Here is a 17,725-nt window from a genome sequence, read left to right as displayed (position 1 = left end):
CAATTATATTGACACTTGTGATGGTTCCAGTGTAGGGAACATATTTAATTTATGATTAATTAAATTTTATTAACTCTTAAATTAATTAATTAATCATACTTAATTTGATTTAATTCATTAATTCAATTTCATTTGTAAATCATTTTAATGACTTAGTTCATTAATAATTCTCAATTCAGTTTAATGAATTAAATTAACTTGATGAATTAAATTAATTTAATTCATTAAATTAATTTGATTCATTAAATCAGTTTAATGAATTAAATTAATTTCAATTTTTAAATTTAATGAATTAATTTAATTTGTTAACCATTCAGAATTTAATTCACTAAATTAACCTAATTCTTAAATTAATGTAATTCTTAAACTAATTTTCTTAGTTATAATCTCCCATGTTGTATATTGCTCATATCTGATTGGCCTTAGTTTTTATGTCAGGCAGGTGCATTATCTTGGTAAGTCGAAGTAAACCCATTGATTTTTCAGTGGGAGTTTCTGCCAATCCTACACAACAGACCTGAGGACAAATACATCTATCAGATATCTATTGCTATCGGGGCAAGGAGCAGCAAGGAGTTTGACACCGAGGTATTCTGTTGCCTTTATGGAGAGAAAGGAAAAACAACTCCAAAAACGCTTGAAGATGGCAAACGCAAGGTAGTGGTTAACACGCGCATTATTTTCTTTTTAAAAAAATACGAAGGTGTTGTACTAAAAATTCAATATTTTTAATTTTTTTGCACAAGATTACAGGCTGACAGGCTGTTTGCAGTGGCTAAGCCTACACGGGATGTAAACTTATTTAATTTAAAACTACTGGTCAGAATGGGTTTAATGAAATATCACATTTTTTACATAATTTTTTTGCTCACTTTCTGCTTTAATGAAAGCAAATATTTTATTTTAATTGTCATCATATCACTATAAACTTGCTACCAGTTAGAGTTTGAGGATGATGACTTGTCAACCAAACATATACATGTACTTATAACAACATAATTTTATATGATTTGATTAGCAAATTATTATATCTCAGCGCTGACTCAAGCTGATAACAGGCTAGTAATGATGTCAATTAAAATAGAATATTTGCTTTGATTAAAACAGCAAACGTGAACAGCAAAAATTATGCTTTGGTTTTTGTAGCAGCGTGGGGAAGAGTTTTAGGTGGTGATAGCTGTGGTGATAGCCGCAGCGATAGCTGCGGTGATAGCCGCGACGATAGCGAGATGTTCCACTAGTTGCTGTAACTGTCAGTCGTACGCAGTTGTAACTTTCTAGTTATTCTGGGGATCATTGCTTTTCATCAAGATTCAGGTGGTGACGGTGGTAATAGCCAACCTAAAAGAGCCTTACTAAAAATTTGGTTCGTAGAGCTACTAAGACACCGTTTGAACGTGTTTGCTTAAGAGAGTTTATTAGTTTTATAAAGGGTGAGTGAAGAATAGTTAGGATTGTTTGTTTCAAAAAACTAATCAAACGGGAGTTGATTACAATTCATGTTATTTGAAACCTTGAACATAGAGGAACGCTATGGAGGCTTTTTGAATACTCCCCACGCTGACTTTTAAGATAAAATCTGGTTTCATCAGCTTTTGTAAATTTGCTTTCAGAATTTTGTGGCTGGTCGACCAACAAACTTGACAGTCTCTTGCAAAGAAGATATCGGAGGAATTACCCACATTCATGTCTGGACGAGAGCACGAGATGAGAGAGACAGTCTGTATGTTGACTGGATAACGGTGGCTGACCCAGAGCGCCGGCTCACGTAAGGATTGTCTTCAGTTCAAATGTTGTCCTACTAGGGCCTGGTTCTTTGTGGTCGCTCCTACAGTGGATCGTATTAGGATCCTGGTGGATCATAGGTCTACTGCTACAGCTGGTTACATATTTTCATAACAAGGAGTTGTCTACATTTTGCTTTGATCGATCATGTGGTAAAATTTGATTGATCTTTAACGGTAAACAGTAACTGCCTTTTGTGTTTGTAAGGCCTCATGCAATTTATAAATGTTAACAATACAGCATATTAATCGTGCGAAATAAACTGAACCTCTTTGTTGGAAAATTAAAATTCTCATTTACTACACTTATAGCCATTTGTAAAGATATGATCATGATAAAATACATTTTTATCTGTTTATTTTAAGTCATATACAGTATATGATTTAAAATAAGCAAGTAAAAATGTATTTGGTGCAATCATATTTATGCAGATTGTTATCTTCAACCATTAAAAAATGAAATGTTCAGAATTTAGCCTACATATTCAATTAAAAGCATAATTTTACAGCTGTTTAGTTTACATGGTTGAAATATGGATAAAATGAGGAATAATATAAGACATGTATGTATAATTAATATTATAATAATTAAGGATTAATTTAATATATAATTTATGGCTTTTTGACTAAATTCAAAATGAGTAACAATGTTTTAAGTGAGAATTTTAGTTTTCCAACAAACGGATCCAGATGATTTCGCGCACCACGGTATTACATTAAGCAAAATGAGATTTCACTTTAGATTGTTTGAGGTCCTTCAACAATTTGTTAGAGCAAATTAATAGCGAACTCGCATCCAATCCTCTCTTTTTTATTTTCTGTTGGCTTCGAGATTGATTTGTGGCTTTTAGTTGTGGCAAAACCTCAATAGATGGTAATTCGTAAACGATACATGTATAAAAGGTCATACAAAGGTCATATCATATAAAACAAGAGCAGACGATTGGACTTTACAGTAAAATATCAGAATAAAGCAGAAATAGCCAATTTATGTCACAATTTACAACTGTGAATTCATAGTAGAATTATGCATGATATAATTTTATGTTTACGTTATTGCATTGCTAAAATGGTATTTTTTATAAAAATACAATTTTTTAATATACTATTAACAAAACTTTAGGGATTTTCTGGTCTAACTTACGTCTTTACTAAAGGAGGTAAAGATAAACATCCACAAAGTTTTAGTAGATTTTATCAGAAAGTATCTGCATATTTTATCATTTGTGATTGTATTTGATGTTTGAGGTGGTCTGACAACCAGGATGTTTCAAGATTAAAATCTACAAAACTTGGTTGCAGTTAAAACGCCCAGAAAAAAATTTGCCAAAAATGATGTCGCTAGTCTCGCATCTTCCTGTTTCCCTCATTATTAATATCGGCTATTTCATTCAAGTTGCAGCGTTACGTGTCTCCATTCTGCCGTTATCCTTGCAACTATAGATGTCATATTCATGCTTTTGCTCGAATCTGAGCGTTTTAAACGCAATAAAGTTTCGTCGAGTGCAAGTTCATCTTTAAATACTTTCCACACACACACATAGTAAGTAAGTAACGCATAGTAAGTAACGCATAGTAAGTAACGCATAGTAAGTAACGCATAGTAAGTAACGCATAGTAAGTAACGCATAGTAAGTAACGCATAGTAAGTAACGCATAGTAAGTAACGCATAGTAAGTAACGCATAGTAAGTAACGCATAGTAAGTAACGCATAGTAAGTAACGCATAGTAAGTAACGCATAGTAAGTAACGCATAGTAAGTAACGCATAGTAAGTAACGCATAGTAAGTTACGCATAGTAAGTTACGCATAGTAAGTTACGCATAGTAAGTAACGCATAGTAAGTAACGCATAGTAAGTAACGCATAGTAAGTAACGCATAGTAAGTTACGCATAGTAAGTAACACATAGTAAGTAACACAGCACACACTTTCCACTGGAAAGTCTGTGCTCTGTTACTTACAGTTAAAAAAATAACACAAACCTACTGTTTGGCTGTCAAGAATGATAGACCACCCACAATGATGCAGAGATTTGCCCATTCAAAGCTGAGAGATGTATACCTACAGCTTATGTGAAGTGACATTGATGATACATTTTACCTCGACATTTCGGCATTTGACAAAATACATTTACAGATATTATTGATAGCATTTATCATCTTAGCGTGCAAAACAAATGCAGAGCGTATGACTACGGCTACATAGCTTATACAGCGATAAAACTGATGCATTGTGCGAGCTACATCTGTTTGTAGCGCAAAACATTTTTTCAGTGGCAGAATTCTTTCATCAACAAATGTTATCTATTTTGCTTTAGATCTTCCTAAACTTGTTTTAGGTATACATTCCTTTGCAACGACTGGATATCTCCAGTGCAGACGCTCTGTTATGGTCATGAAATATTCACAAAGGACATGGAGGAAGGCAAAGACTTTGTAGGGCTCGTCAAGTCCAACACAAAGAACAAAATATTTGATGATCACCTCTGGTTGTCGGTAGTAAAGCGACCAAATAAGAGCAACTTTTCTCGAGTCCAGCGATGGTCAATGTGCGTGTCGACTATGTTCTTGACCATGGTTGTCAATGCTATGTGGTGAGTACTTTTACTGTAAAATTGGCCAACTGAAAGATGTTTTGGTAAAGCTGAAGGTTTGTAGTGACTTTGTGCCTCATGATTGCATTTTAGCTAGATTTATTTAAGGCTATGAAATTTATTACATGAAAACAGCGAACAGCACTCTTAGCAACTAGTAGAAACAATAAACAAATCTCTTAGCAACTGGTAGAAACAGGAAATAAGTCTCTTAGCAACTAGTAGAAATAGTAAACAAGTCTCTTAGCAACTAGTAGAAACAGTAAACAAGTCTTTTAGCAACTAATAAAAACAGGAAACAAGTCTCTTGGCAACTAGTAGAAACTGGAAACAAGTCTCTTAGCAACTAGTAGAAACAGGAAACAAGTCTCTTAGCAACTAATAAAAACAGGAAACAAGTCTCTTAGCAACTAGTAAAAACAGTAAACAAGTCTCTTAGCAACTAATAGAAACAGTAAACAGGTCTTTTAGCAACTAGTAAAAACAGTAAACAAGTATTTTAGCAACTAGTAGAAACAGGAAACAAGTCTCTTAGCAACTAGTAGAAACAGTAAACAAGTCGATTTACAACTACATATGGTTTTGAGTGCCTATTTTCAGCTGATCTCTCACAAGCAATTTTTCAGATTTATTCAAAGATTCTGCGTAGGAGCTGTACCTAGAATTGGTGCAAGCTGAAGAAAGGTGATACTGAAACAAAGATTTTATGTCGGTTGTCTGCTTTATATATCTAGGTTTCCTACTGAACCAGTGGAGAATCCAGACACGAGCTCAACTATCTCAATAGGGCCAATACAGCTATCGTTTAAAACCTTCTCCATAGCCATTATGGGTTAGTATAATTTACTTCATCATTTCCCGTATTCAGGTACATTGCCACATTTTATGGTATACTAGTACCCTAGCAGTCTACTGCATCATAGTAGATTGTCAAGTGTGCTGATGAAGCACATACAATAACTATCTGCGCAATTAGCGCAAGTGTTGGAGTGTCAGTCTACCAATTTCAACTTTGTGAGTTCAAATCCCGCTGATAGCAATCTTTTATCCCAACCTCATACCGCTATTGTGCATGCGCGATATAATCTATATAATATATATATTATATAGATTAGATAATATTATATAAGCCTCAGTGTTTGTTTTTGTGTTAAACTCTGTGTCCAGTTTTAGCAATTAAAATCTTAGCAGTGAAAAATCCACACGGCGCTTGATTTGATCTCACGACCTCCAGATCCTTGGCGGCGACCTTAATCATTAAGCTACACGGAATACAATAGAATCATTGGGCAAATAGTCATTACATTGGTTAAGATACTGACGCTCAAAGCGCTAGCTTGAGGTTAATAACTAGCACTGTTGACCATTATGTGTAACAATTGTCAAGCTGGCCAGATATGCAGTAATTGTTTTACTAAATATTTTAGTAAAGATCTAGCTTTCCAGGAAAGTTACTCAAATTCATCAAGCAATTGCTCTATTACCCGTGCAACGCTGGTATTTGACTAGTAACACAATTTAATAATATGTTTGCTATGTTCTTCCAGTATATATGTCTTATATCATTGTATATTGGCTTATAATATTCTTGTTATGTTATTAAATCATACATTGCGATGACTTTCTACACTGAACAAGTTGATCGCATGTCATAAGGTTCATGATTACATACTGTGTTGTTCACACAATACTATGAATGTATCAGCTTATTTTAGCAGGTAATGATTTACAACAACATATTTTACATGCCTGTAATTTAATAAAACGATGTTTTAATGGTTTTTCATGCAGGTAGCATGATCGTCATCCCTCCAAACTTGCTAATAATGCTATTCTTTCGAAGAAGTCGCCCATTTATCCCTCCTGGTAAGCGAAGGAAGGTGGAGCATGAGCGAGAGTCTAAACAAGCCCTTCCTCTCAAAGGTCATGATACTGAGGAGAAAGGTACGTTTGTTGAGGACAGACAATCACTACAGGCTGTAGAGCATGGACACGGATGACTAACACAAATTTTTAAACGTGATAATGCTGAGTAAAAGTTCATTGGTTGAAGGTAGGCAATTACTAGCAGTAGAACATGAGTACAGGTGACTAACATGCCTTTTTAAAGCGTGTCTGATGCCAGTGCAACGATTTGAATTTTTTAATTTGTAAATAAAAATTAAATTTAACAAATGTATTTTACAACATATTAAAATACTCTTACCTTGTTTGGCGTATCAAATTGTACGCTTCGTTGTTTTTCTCTTTCTTCATTTTGTTAGTGACATAAATTAGTCTTGCTGCCTTAGACAGGGTTTCTATGGCTGATGGCTAAAAGTTTAGTCATAGAGTCATGTTTAAACTAAAAAAATAATTTTATATCAGTATAAACACGTTTGATAAAATGTTGATGTGATAATAATACGAAAAAATTTATTTGATGACGAAAAGTGATTAAAAAAAAGGGTTTGAAATAAGAAATCTATAGAAATTGAACAAAATTGTTGGTAGTGATTATTAAAAGAACCACATGCAATCTATTTTCAGGGTAGGTTCTGAGGCTGAAGTTTTCAAATACTATCAAGGTATCATGAAATGTGATTGGGTCACTACAGTTCTTGCTAAATTCATATTTGATAATCAGCTTCACGGAAGACTATTTTATTATTCTTGATACAGGAATAGGTATTTGTCATTTCACATTGTTTAAGGTTTATATAACAATCTTACAGACAAGCTCAAACTTGATGAAGAAGATGCATTTCCACTAAAAGTCAAAGCTGCCAAAACTTCTACTCAAGAAGAGGTAATTCTGGGTCAGGAAAAGTCTACAGGGTCGACTTCTATCGGCAATTTGAAGCTTCTGCAAACGAGTTCAGCCGATCTCAGCACTTCATCTCCACCTCCTCCTCCTCGCAAACAGAGGGTGCCGAGGTACATGAAATCGAAGAAGAACCCTAAAGTTGAGGAGAAGTACGTGGTCACAGATGAGATGGAAGCTGGTAAGGGAATAAGCTGGAAGCCGTAAGTTACTGCAGGCTTTTTTCACTAGCGATAACGTTCTGGTGGTTTGCCGGTTTCAATCAACGCTTTTGACCCATGGCTCATTTTTTACACGCTAATCATAAAAGGTAAGTGAAAAATGTATGTCTTTAGAATGAGACGGTACCTTTGCTAGTCAGTATCGACTTTATGTTGGTTTATATTATTATATTTATATTCTGTACACACAGAGCTTAAAGCGTTGGAAAAGAAGAACAATCAGCCATTCTCCTTTCCATGGTGGGGTGTGATCTTCGGATACATTCTCTGTGGTGTTTGCGTGGCGAATGGCGTCTGGTGGCCGTATCTATACAGCATCCAGTGGGGAAAAGAACTGTCTCTCGAGTGGCTCGCATCTCTGGTTCTCAGTCTATTCCAGTCTATTCTTATCATGCAACCAATCAAGGTAAATATGTCTTATGAAGGCATATCATTAGCCAATCAGGTTAATCGACTCTCTCACTTAGCCAATTACGAGGCGATTATAGCTCATCTCCAAAACATAGTTTTGCATAAAGTTCCTGACAGAGAGTAAGATAAAATGTATAGGGCTTGGTAGTCATTATGTGCACAATTATTCTCAGAAGCTACAAGGTGGTCCAGTGGTGCAGTTGGTAGTGTGCACTGCTACAGAATTTGAGGGTCCAAGTTCAATTCCTATGGGATGCATTTATTTTCCTAGTGTTTTAGTGCGGATTCAGAAGAATATGGTGTTAAATATAGGAAAGATCACCTAACAGCTTAATCTAGATCAATTGAAACATGTTAATTGCTGAGATAGATATTAAATTCTTGGTGATATAATTATGTGCGTTCTATTGTGATTATATAAAGCTGATCATATTTTGACTGAATAATTAATAAAAGTCTGCAAAGAAGTAATATTTATATACTTTAATGCGTTGTATTGTACTATATTACAGAATATTGTTGTATATTGTATTACAGAGTAATATGCTATCATTATACAGAATACTTTGCGTATTTGGTTCTATGCACTATGAATGCAGGCGAAAAGAATGTACAATTAATGAAGATGATAATTATTGTTAATATTTTAGGTGATAATCATAGCAGTGATTGCTGCCTTCTTGCTACAAGAGTCAGCACCTGAGTTTGAAGACACTTCTCTAATCAACACTGGTGAGCTACATATGTTCCTACTGGGCAGACAGTTTTCACATAAATGGTTTAAATACATTCTATACAAAAACTAAATTATAATAAAAGCAATCAAAAGCCTCACTGAATTTATTTTAAAAGTCATTATCAGAACAAGTGAAATATTAGTTTGAGTAACTCAAAAAGATATATTGAAATTACTATTTTGGTTTTTTTTGTTTAAGCGACTGCAATGTTCACAAAAAGGTATGTATTTTTTTAGCTGCACAAATCTTCTCAAAGCTATATCAAGATGTTTATATGCCTTTTTGAACATTTTACTGAAAATTGGCTTTTCTATTGAAGAAGAACTTGCATTAATTTTGGTAGATTCATTCAGAAAGTATCAATATTTTTTATCATTTGCGATTGTTTTGAACGTTTGAGGTGATCTGACTGCCAGGATGTTTCAAGATTAAAATTGACAAAACTTGGTTGCAGTTAAAACGCTCAGAAGAAAACTATGTGGGGAAATGACTTCACTAGCTGCTATCGCTGATATGGGCTGTTATGTTCAAGTTGCTGTGTTAAACGGCTCTATTTGGCTGTCTTTTTGCCTTTATAGACATCATCACATTTCGTTTGATCTGAGCATTATAACCGCGATCAGGTATATCGATTTTAATCTATAAGCATCCTGGCAGTCAAATTATCTCAAACATCAAAAACAATTGCAAAGGATAGAAAAATACTTTCTGAATAAATCTACTAAAATTTGAAAGTTCATTTTCATTTGCTCAACCAACTAACATGAGATAATTCGATAACAGCGCCTTCAAAATATTAAGTTGTTGCTGCACAATAAGTAAACCACTCATCTGCATCTTGACATTTCCTACTAAAATGGAACGAACCCAGGTATCTCAACCAAAAATACCTAGCTCCCCTTACTAGCAAATAAAGAATGTTATCTATTGCCATTTGACTACTGAACAAGTTTTTTATTACGTTTTATCCTGTGTGAAGTTTCTGTAAAAAACCAGTGTTTATGTTCTTTTATTCATTTTTGTTGACGATTTCCTTACAATGCTATTGTTATTATTGTTGTTTTAGTTTCTTATTGACCCGTTTTTTACTTTTACAACCATTTTGCATCTTTCACTGAAGTTTATCTTCAACGGTTTAAATTTTGAGTTTAAAACAATCTCTAAAGAAACTGTTGGTTCTCTTTACACCCAATTTCTTCTTTGGATGCAAAACAATTAACAAAGGATATGCAAAAACCGAATACTAGCCTTAGGTATAGATTATATCCCGGCAGTTCATCAAGTGAGATAGATAGGGGCAATTCACCTGTTGATTCAGGTTGACTTTATCCCCTGTAAGCACCAGCATCTGTCCACTTGTAGTCTCAGATCTGCACGGTCAGGTGAAGCCTGTGGAGTCAAGGGAGCCACCTGTCAGGCCTCAGAATATTGAGGTACCCGACCTCACCAGCACATTAAGTGAGGCTAGGCTGTACCAAAAGCTATTTGGCAAGTTGAAAGGAACATTGGCGCACCTGTTGTATCTAGGTGAGTTCTTTTTTTTAAACCAACTGTATGTTATTATCAAGTGATAGCTTTGTTTGGACACCTGCTGCAGAATGGCACTCGCCAAATTTAGCACAAAAGGCTAACACATGCTTCAGAACTGAAATTGACAGCAAGCAGCTTCTTTTTGCGAATCTTAAACCCGGTTCTTGCTGTAATCCAAAGTAATTAACACAAAAAATAGTTTATGTACCAAAACCATGAGACAGCGCTATCCAAGCAGAAGTCATCTTCCCTTGCTTTATTGGAGACTTCATTATAATTGTAAATACAAATGCACATAGTTGTGCTGAGATGAAAGAAAATAAAAATCAACGTATATATTATATATCACATTTCTATGGGATATAGATGTGATATATATATGTGATATATAAATGTGATATATATACCATATATACCATATATATATATATATATATGTATATATATATATGTGATATATAAATGTGATATATATATATATATATATATCTTTGTATGTAATATATATAAACATATATATGGCTATATATATATATATATCTTTGTATGTAATATATATAAACATATATTTGTATAGATGTATGTATGTATATATGTATAGATGTATGTATGTACGTATGTATGTATATATGTATGTATATATGTATAGATGTATGTATGTACGTATGTATGTATATATGTATGGTCATTAAAGGTTTTATATTAAGATAGCATGAAAGCTAATAAATTTAATAACTTTGCTTTTACTACAGAAGTTGGGTGTCATAAATGTTTTAAGGCCATGTTTCCCGACCTCGCCTGTTTGTTACCTTTCTTTTCTATCCTAGAAAATCATCATGTGAGTAAATATCAACTGAAGACAGCAGCTAAAACAACTGTTGCACTTAACAGCTTCTTAACTTAACCGTTAACTTTTTAAATGAGACTTAGAAAGTGATGATTGCCTACACTTTATACTTGTTCACATATTACCAAGACATTTAGATCTTTAGATTAGCTCACCGAAGTTTAACCTTAATTTTAAAATACTCAGATCATCTTGTAAAAACTTGTAATTTAAGTAAGCAGTTATATTAAACTTTGTCGAACGATGTTTTCATGATGTTTATTTGTTTGTATCTGTTTTAGCCCTTCTTATCGCTATTGTCAGCCACAATACGGATAACAACTTTTATTACCAGAACAAAGCAGTAAAGGACATCTTCGAGCTTAATGACATAGGAGTAAGTGATTATTCTTGATAAAATTTTATATATCATATATGTGTTTTACGTATATCATATATATGCAATGTATATCTTATCATGTGTCAATATCATACCATATATCAATGTATAATATATGTATAAGTATATATACAATATATATAGATCATATATATATGATATATATCAGATATGTATTTATATAATATATATCTTATGTATATGTGATATACATATATATGTGATGTGCATGTATATATATATATATATATATATATATATATATATATCTTATGTATATGTGATATACATATATATGTGATATGCATGTATATATATATATATATATATATCATATATATATATATATATATCATATTTGTGTAATACTAAAGAAGTTTATTACATTAAAACTTATTTGATATGTTTTATAGATATTTACACAAAAAAGGAACATATGAAAGGAAAAAAAATAAAATTAGAACATCTGTAAAGTATAAAAGGGGTTCTCTGTTGTTAAAAGATTAATGCTTATTATTGAGTATAAGTCAGTAATAACAGAGAAAATAGGCTGGGTTTTGATGTAACTTATGGTTGTTCGCTACCAAAATACAGTTATTTTTAGAGTTTAATGACCCTGTCGGGAAATTAGAACATAGTTTTGATGAATCCTGTGACTGATGAGAGAAATATAATACTTTTGAAAATAAAAAAGCATACAAGTTTAGGGAACCAAAAAGTTCATTTTTTAAATATGATAAATTGGTGCATGTCATATATTGGCTATTATTCTAAATGAATCTCCACGGCCAAAGTATTTCGAGACTGATTTTGGCAAGATTTCACATGTAGCAGCCCCTTCTTGCAATCAGTCTTTTTGCATGAAGATTTGGAGAGATTTTGCATGAACTCTCAGCAAATTACTTATTTAAAGTTTTCCTTCAGGTTTTACATTTTAGCATAATTTTTTTATGTAATTTCTTCATATGAACTACTTTTAGTAATTGTTTCTATTGTTAATTTTAAGTGCAATCCAGCGCAAGTAAGCTGTAGGAAAAAGGTGAGTCTAGCCGTTGGGACTCACAGCTGTACTGCTGGTGAAAGTTTTAGGTTTTCAAACATTTCCATTAGGGACAAATATTGTCATCCCTTTCCTTTTTTTCAGAAGATATTATTTAGTATAGTTGCAAGGTTTCTCAAAGTTTGTCTGTTTGAGTTGAAAGTAGTTTGCTTTCAGTTCTGTGAAAGTTAATTCGATTTCCTATACAACTTCTGTCTTAGCAAGTATTAAGGGTTAATTTAGAGTTTGGGATTAATCAAGAGCGGTGCTGGCCAGTCTCCTGTTGTTGTGGTAATATTTGTATACTGCGTTTGATCTTCTGTTTATAGCTTTTAACATGCTTATAAGGCAATCTCTTTAAATTCTGGTTCAAGAAGCATCACAACTTCAAAAAATTCTTGTTTGCTTGGTCCTTTGAATTATGATGATTTGTAGAGCTTTCTGCTTTTACTGCCCCATAATCGTCTTTAGATTGTGTGTACGCTTTGGAGCTGGTAGGCATGTAGAGTTCATTTGAGAATGTTGTATTTAAATAAATTTTCATGAATTAAGATATATTCAGCAATTCTTAAGGTATCATAATGAAGCTAAATAAGTCTGAATTGCTTATTAAAAATATATTGTTTTGGAAAAGTTGATACTTTGAAACAAATAAGTGTGAAAAACTTGCTTTCTTTTTTGTGATAACATCCCATGTTCACTTTATTAAACAATTGCACTTGCTTGAGCTTTGTTAGTAACATTACTTGAATGTTGTATGCTTTTATTAACAAACTGATATAATTATGTTCGGCCAGCATGTAGCACACACTGTGTATTACTCGTTCGTGGTATGAAAGTTTTAACAAGCATTTCAAAACAGTTTTGTATTTTAGGCATATGACATCTTTACTCTAATAAGTTATAAACCTATACTATCGATTTATTATAAATTTTCCTTTCAAATTTCATGTCAACTATCAACTGTCAGATGTCATTTGTCAGTTGTCACCTACTGAATGTCAACTGTTAAATGTCAACTTTTAGTTTTCAACTGTCAGGTGTCATTTGTCAGTTGTCACCTACTGAATTTCAACTGTTAAATGTCAACTTTTAGTTTTCAACTGGCAGATGTCATTTGTCAGTTGTCACCTACTGAATTTCAAGTGTTAAATGTCAACTTTCAGCTTCCAACTGTCAGATGTCATTTGTCAGTTGTCACTACTGAATGTCAAATGTCAACTTTCAGCTTTCAACTGTCAGATGTCATTTGTCAGTTGTCACTACTGAATGTCAAATGTCAACTTTCAGCTTTCAACTGTCAGATGTCATTTGTCAGTTGTCAACCGCTCTATGTTAACACATGAATACTAAACAAAAACAATATTTTTGAATTTTTTTATTGGTGAGTTTATTTCTTGCAATATATTTGTATTTCTGATAGAAATATGAAGAGGTCTGCGTAGAGTCTTTGTCAACTTCAATGTGCATAAGACATTTTCATTACGGTTTTAGTAAAAAGGTTTTGGCAGCTTGTAAACTATCCATAGCGGGCTAAACAATATGTTTCAAAAATTACAAAACAATTACAGTTGTCATTAGGGTATATTATAACAATGTTTGTTGTCACAGCTGGGTAGAATAGAAGAGATCTATCCCTGGTTGAGAGAGAGTATATTTCCCAACATCTACCCATTCTATGCTTATAACGGAGACGTCTTGAGCGAGGAGGACCAACGGTTCATCGCCAGTATGGATGGATACTTGCTTGGACCAGTCAGAATGAAGCAGAACAGGGACATAGCTGGTTGGTGAATTACAAATTTAAGCTTGGTTTTAAGTTATAGCTTGGTAGCTCTCATGTCTGGTCTGGTCCTCCTCTGATACTCATAAATGACAAAAATTGGAATATTTACAAACAAATAATACCACAGTTATTGTACAGTCATTAAATTAAAAAGTTAAGTTTAGTTTTCACTATTCAAAGAGCAATAGTGAGGGGGGACAATACTCACCATAGTGGTGAGTTTGGGACAATCTTACAACGGATTATGCAATGCACATGTATTTCACAGTTTGTATATGATAAAATCCTTATAACGTAAATGTTCGTGGAACAGATTATTTGGTTGTAGAAGCGTCTACTGTATTGCGCATTGCGCAATCTGCCATTAAAATTAATTGCATTTCAACATCTCTTCATGAAGGGTAGAACTAGTGAGGCATATCCATCAGTTACATTAGCCCAAAAGCAGGCATAAAGCAGTTACATGTATCCTTGAAATACCCTTTTACACAATTCTGCTAGAGATAGAATGGTCAGTTGAATCACACTAAATACATGTAAATCGAGTCCACGGCTCCTACTTACAGCTGCAGCTTGCACTAAATTGTGAAATTTAGTTATATTTCAATTAGTTATATAATTCAATTATAATTAGTTCTATAATTCAATTTAGTTAGCTGCAGCTTACACTAAATTGTGAAATTTCTATTTGTGAAATGAAATTATTGCCAATAAAGTACTATATATATATAAATTGTGAGAGATTTGAAAGTGAGCTGTTCCTTTTATGCCGTTCATCTACCACAATCACTGTTTCAATAATTTGAATGGATTTGGAGTTGCCCACTGCCGCCGAATTCGCATCCTGCCTTTTCAACAATTCAGAATTGCGTTATAGATCTTTCCACGATTATTCTACTGTGTATCCATCTAAACTAAACTCGTTAAAGTAGACTCGCTTTCGAGGCAAGGTCGTTCTTCAATTCATGGGTAGTCAACTAGTTGCACTAAAAAGTAATTAATTCGTCATCTTTTAATAAGAAATATAAAGGCAGAAGGTTCAGCAGAAATAGTAGTGAGTAGTAGTAGAAGGTTTTTGTAGCAGATATCCGCGTGGTTGTGTGCTAATTTTTTATCTCCACTAGGGCAAGCTTAGCTAAGTGTTATCGATTCAAATTCTTCAGCAGTGAGCGTTTATATGATGACGAAGTACACGCAAAGCAAATGCCTTCGCAAATTTAGCGAAGTGAAACAGTGTCGAATGCATTCAGATTTTACCGTTTCTATGATTTGGAGGAGAAGCAACGTCGAATCCGTTCGAAGCATGGATTCTCAGAGAACCTGTGCTTATAAATTTATAGACTTTGTTACTTAAATAAATAATGATTTCGGAAAACCTGTTGAAAATGAAAGTTGGTTGCTGTTTCTATTTGCACGATCTTATTCAAAAGATCATGCCTCACAATTTAAATTTGTGATAACGTCGATAAATTGGTTTTAGTTGACTGTGATGAGCTGAAGAAGGCTGAAATGGGCAGACTGATGAAAGTTTACGAGTGTAAAGCCAAAGAAGACACTGAAGATTGGAATGCTAGTGAGTATCATTTGAGGGTAAAAACATTGAATTTCTTTTAGCTTTCTTGGCAACTGGTGTTATCTTGTAACTTCTATTTGCTCTTTCTCACATTCGCTTTCTCTAAACATGGTTAATAATCTTTTTTATTAGTTTCATACAATACTTTAATTCTTTTAGTTTCAGTTAACATGTTTTTTACCAGGTCAATTGAATTTATACCAATTTATGTCTTTACCAGCTGATCTCTAGTCTTTTTGTTACTTGCCTCATATAATTCTAGAAACAGTTTTTTTTGCAAAAAAAATTCAAAATGGCTGTTACAGTCAAATCTCAACATTCACAAATTATTTGTTCCATTATTTGTTTTGTATGTCAAAACCATAGACCTATTAACTATACTATTAAGTATAGTTAATAGGTCTATGGTCGCAATTGATGCTTTAGCAAATAATCTTATAATAATACACTAATTTGTTTCAGAGATCAAAATTAACAAGACATGCCTCAAGCATATTTTAAATAGAATTAAAAGAAATACTTATAAAAAGCAATTTAAAAAGCTAAATTTCAAAGAAACTAAATTGCTAAAGTAATGATTAATAAAAACAAGTGCTTTTTGTTACTTTATCTTAGATACGGCTAACAGAAATGTAGACTCAGTGATGAGTTGGTACAGTAGCTGACTGAATGCTTTATCTTAGATACGGCTAACAGAAATGTAGACTCGGTGATGAGTTGGTACAGTAGCTGACTGAATGATAAAATTACATGTTTCTTACTCTATCTTACAATAGATAAAGTTTAATTTACCTAAATTTATGTAATTTTTTATGATTTTTACATTTTATTGTTCATTTATTCTAGCTTTCCTACTTCTATTCACGACATTGTAAATTCTAAAGAAACTTTGAATTTCGTATGTTGAAAATAACTTCATATGACGAGGCTAATATATGCCAAAATTTTACATTAAAAATTATATGTCGAGGGTTGTCTTTACAGCTGTTATTTCTAAGGCTAATTAGAGGTCCTCAAAGACAAAGGGCGTGACCTCTGCTGATAATTTAGCAAGATAATAGCATGTTAGTGCGATAAACTTTAGGAAATATCCTGCTTTTTAATATCTATCTAGGTGATGACAATCTTTTTGAGGATGAGTAGGTGTCACAGAGTTTTAACCTAGCTCATAGTTTTTTGGTAAAAAGATAATTTTATGGATGAAGTTATGATACATCATTGTAAATTAACCATTTAATGGGGCAGGTTTTGATCAAAAGTTAAACTATATGCTAATCAGCTTGTTTATCGTTTGGGTACAATTTTTGTGGTGGATTTCCCAAACGTTGTTGTTAACATTGAAGTTTTTACATCACCGACTGACCTTGACCAACCACATTGACAAACAAATAGATATCTTATAGCTTTATTCTTCCTTTGCAGTTTCTCTAACTTTTTGCATCTCTCTCTCCAACATATTTTATGTTTTTCAAGAGTTCCTGCATTTACCTTTGCAGTCTAATAATCTATCAAATGATGAACCGTATATAATAATAATATCACTAAATGGCAGGGTGGAATGGCACATATGTAGAAGGGAATCTCATGTATCCAGAGCACATGTATGAGAAGACTAATGGGAGATACAGTGGCCAGTTATCAAGCTACAAACTGGGTGGCTATAGGTGAGAACTTATTACCTTTTTATAATATTTATTTTAACAAATCGTACTTTGTCAATGCATGTCTCTGTTATTTATCGTGAATGCTATGGGTTTCCACATTTCTGGGCCGATTTCATCCTTACTCCCCCCCCCCCCTTTATGCTCCATACCTTCTGCCAGGTTGCTAAAATATTTAGTTCCAAAACTTCATCTAGTTCCTGAGAACCTGCCTCTTAAACTCCTGCCTGCTGTTGATCTGGTTGTGAGTTAAAAATAACCAGAGCATCACCAGGTTTACTGCTAGTTATTTCATAAAATGGTAATATTTCAAGTCTTTTTGGTCACTTGGGAGTTGGGAATTTCTTCATATGTTGAG

General features: G+C 33.2%; 2 protein-coding genes across 2 annotated transcripts in view; one reads left to right on the top strand and one right to left on the bottom strand.

The window, feature by feature from the left end:
* LOC137408758 (collagen alpha-1(III) chain-like) overlaps positions 1-17,725 on the bottom strand; it is a 340,292-nt gene that overhangs the window by 241,789 nt on the left and 80,778 nt on the right. The window lies entirely within an intron of this gene.
* LOC137407813 (uncharacterized) overlaps positions 1-17,725 on the top strand; it is a 62,182-nt gene that overhangs the window by 30,227 nt on the left and 14,230 nt on the right. The window contains exons 15-24 of the mRNA XM_068094193.1: positions 1,614-1,768; positions 4,126-4,380; positions 5,115-5,212; positions 6,172-6,324; positions 7,095-7,288; positions 8,466-8,547; positions 9,915-10,079; positions 11,211-11,305; positions 13,959-14,133; positions 15,614-15,706. Coding sequence (XP_067950294.1) covers positions 1,614-1,768; positions 4,126-4,380; positions 5,115-5,212; positions 6,172-6,324; positions 7,095-7,288; positions 8,466-8,547; positions 9,915-10,079; positions 11,211-11,305; positions 13,959-14,133; positions 15,614-15,706 — 1,465 coding nt within the window. The remainder of the gene's footprint in view (positions 1-1,613; positions 1,769-4,125; positions 4,381-5,114; positions 5,213-6,171; positions 6,325-7,094; positions 7,289-8,465; positions 8,548-9,914; positions 10,080-11,210; positions 11,306-13,958; positions 14,134-15,613; positions 15,707-17,725) is intronic.

This window comes from Watersipora subatra, chromosome 11, assembly GCF_963576615.1.
Source record: "Watersipora subatra chromosome 11, tzWatSuba1.1, whole genome shotgun sequence".
Lineage (NCBI taxonomy): Eukaryota > Metazoa > Bryozoa > Gymnolaemata > Cheilostomatida > Watersiporidae > Watersipora > Watersipora subatra.
The sequence above is the reverse complement of the archived record's forward strand: the minus strand, read 5'-3'. Positions and strand labels throughout refer to the sequence as shown.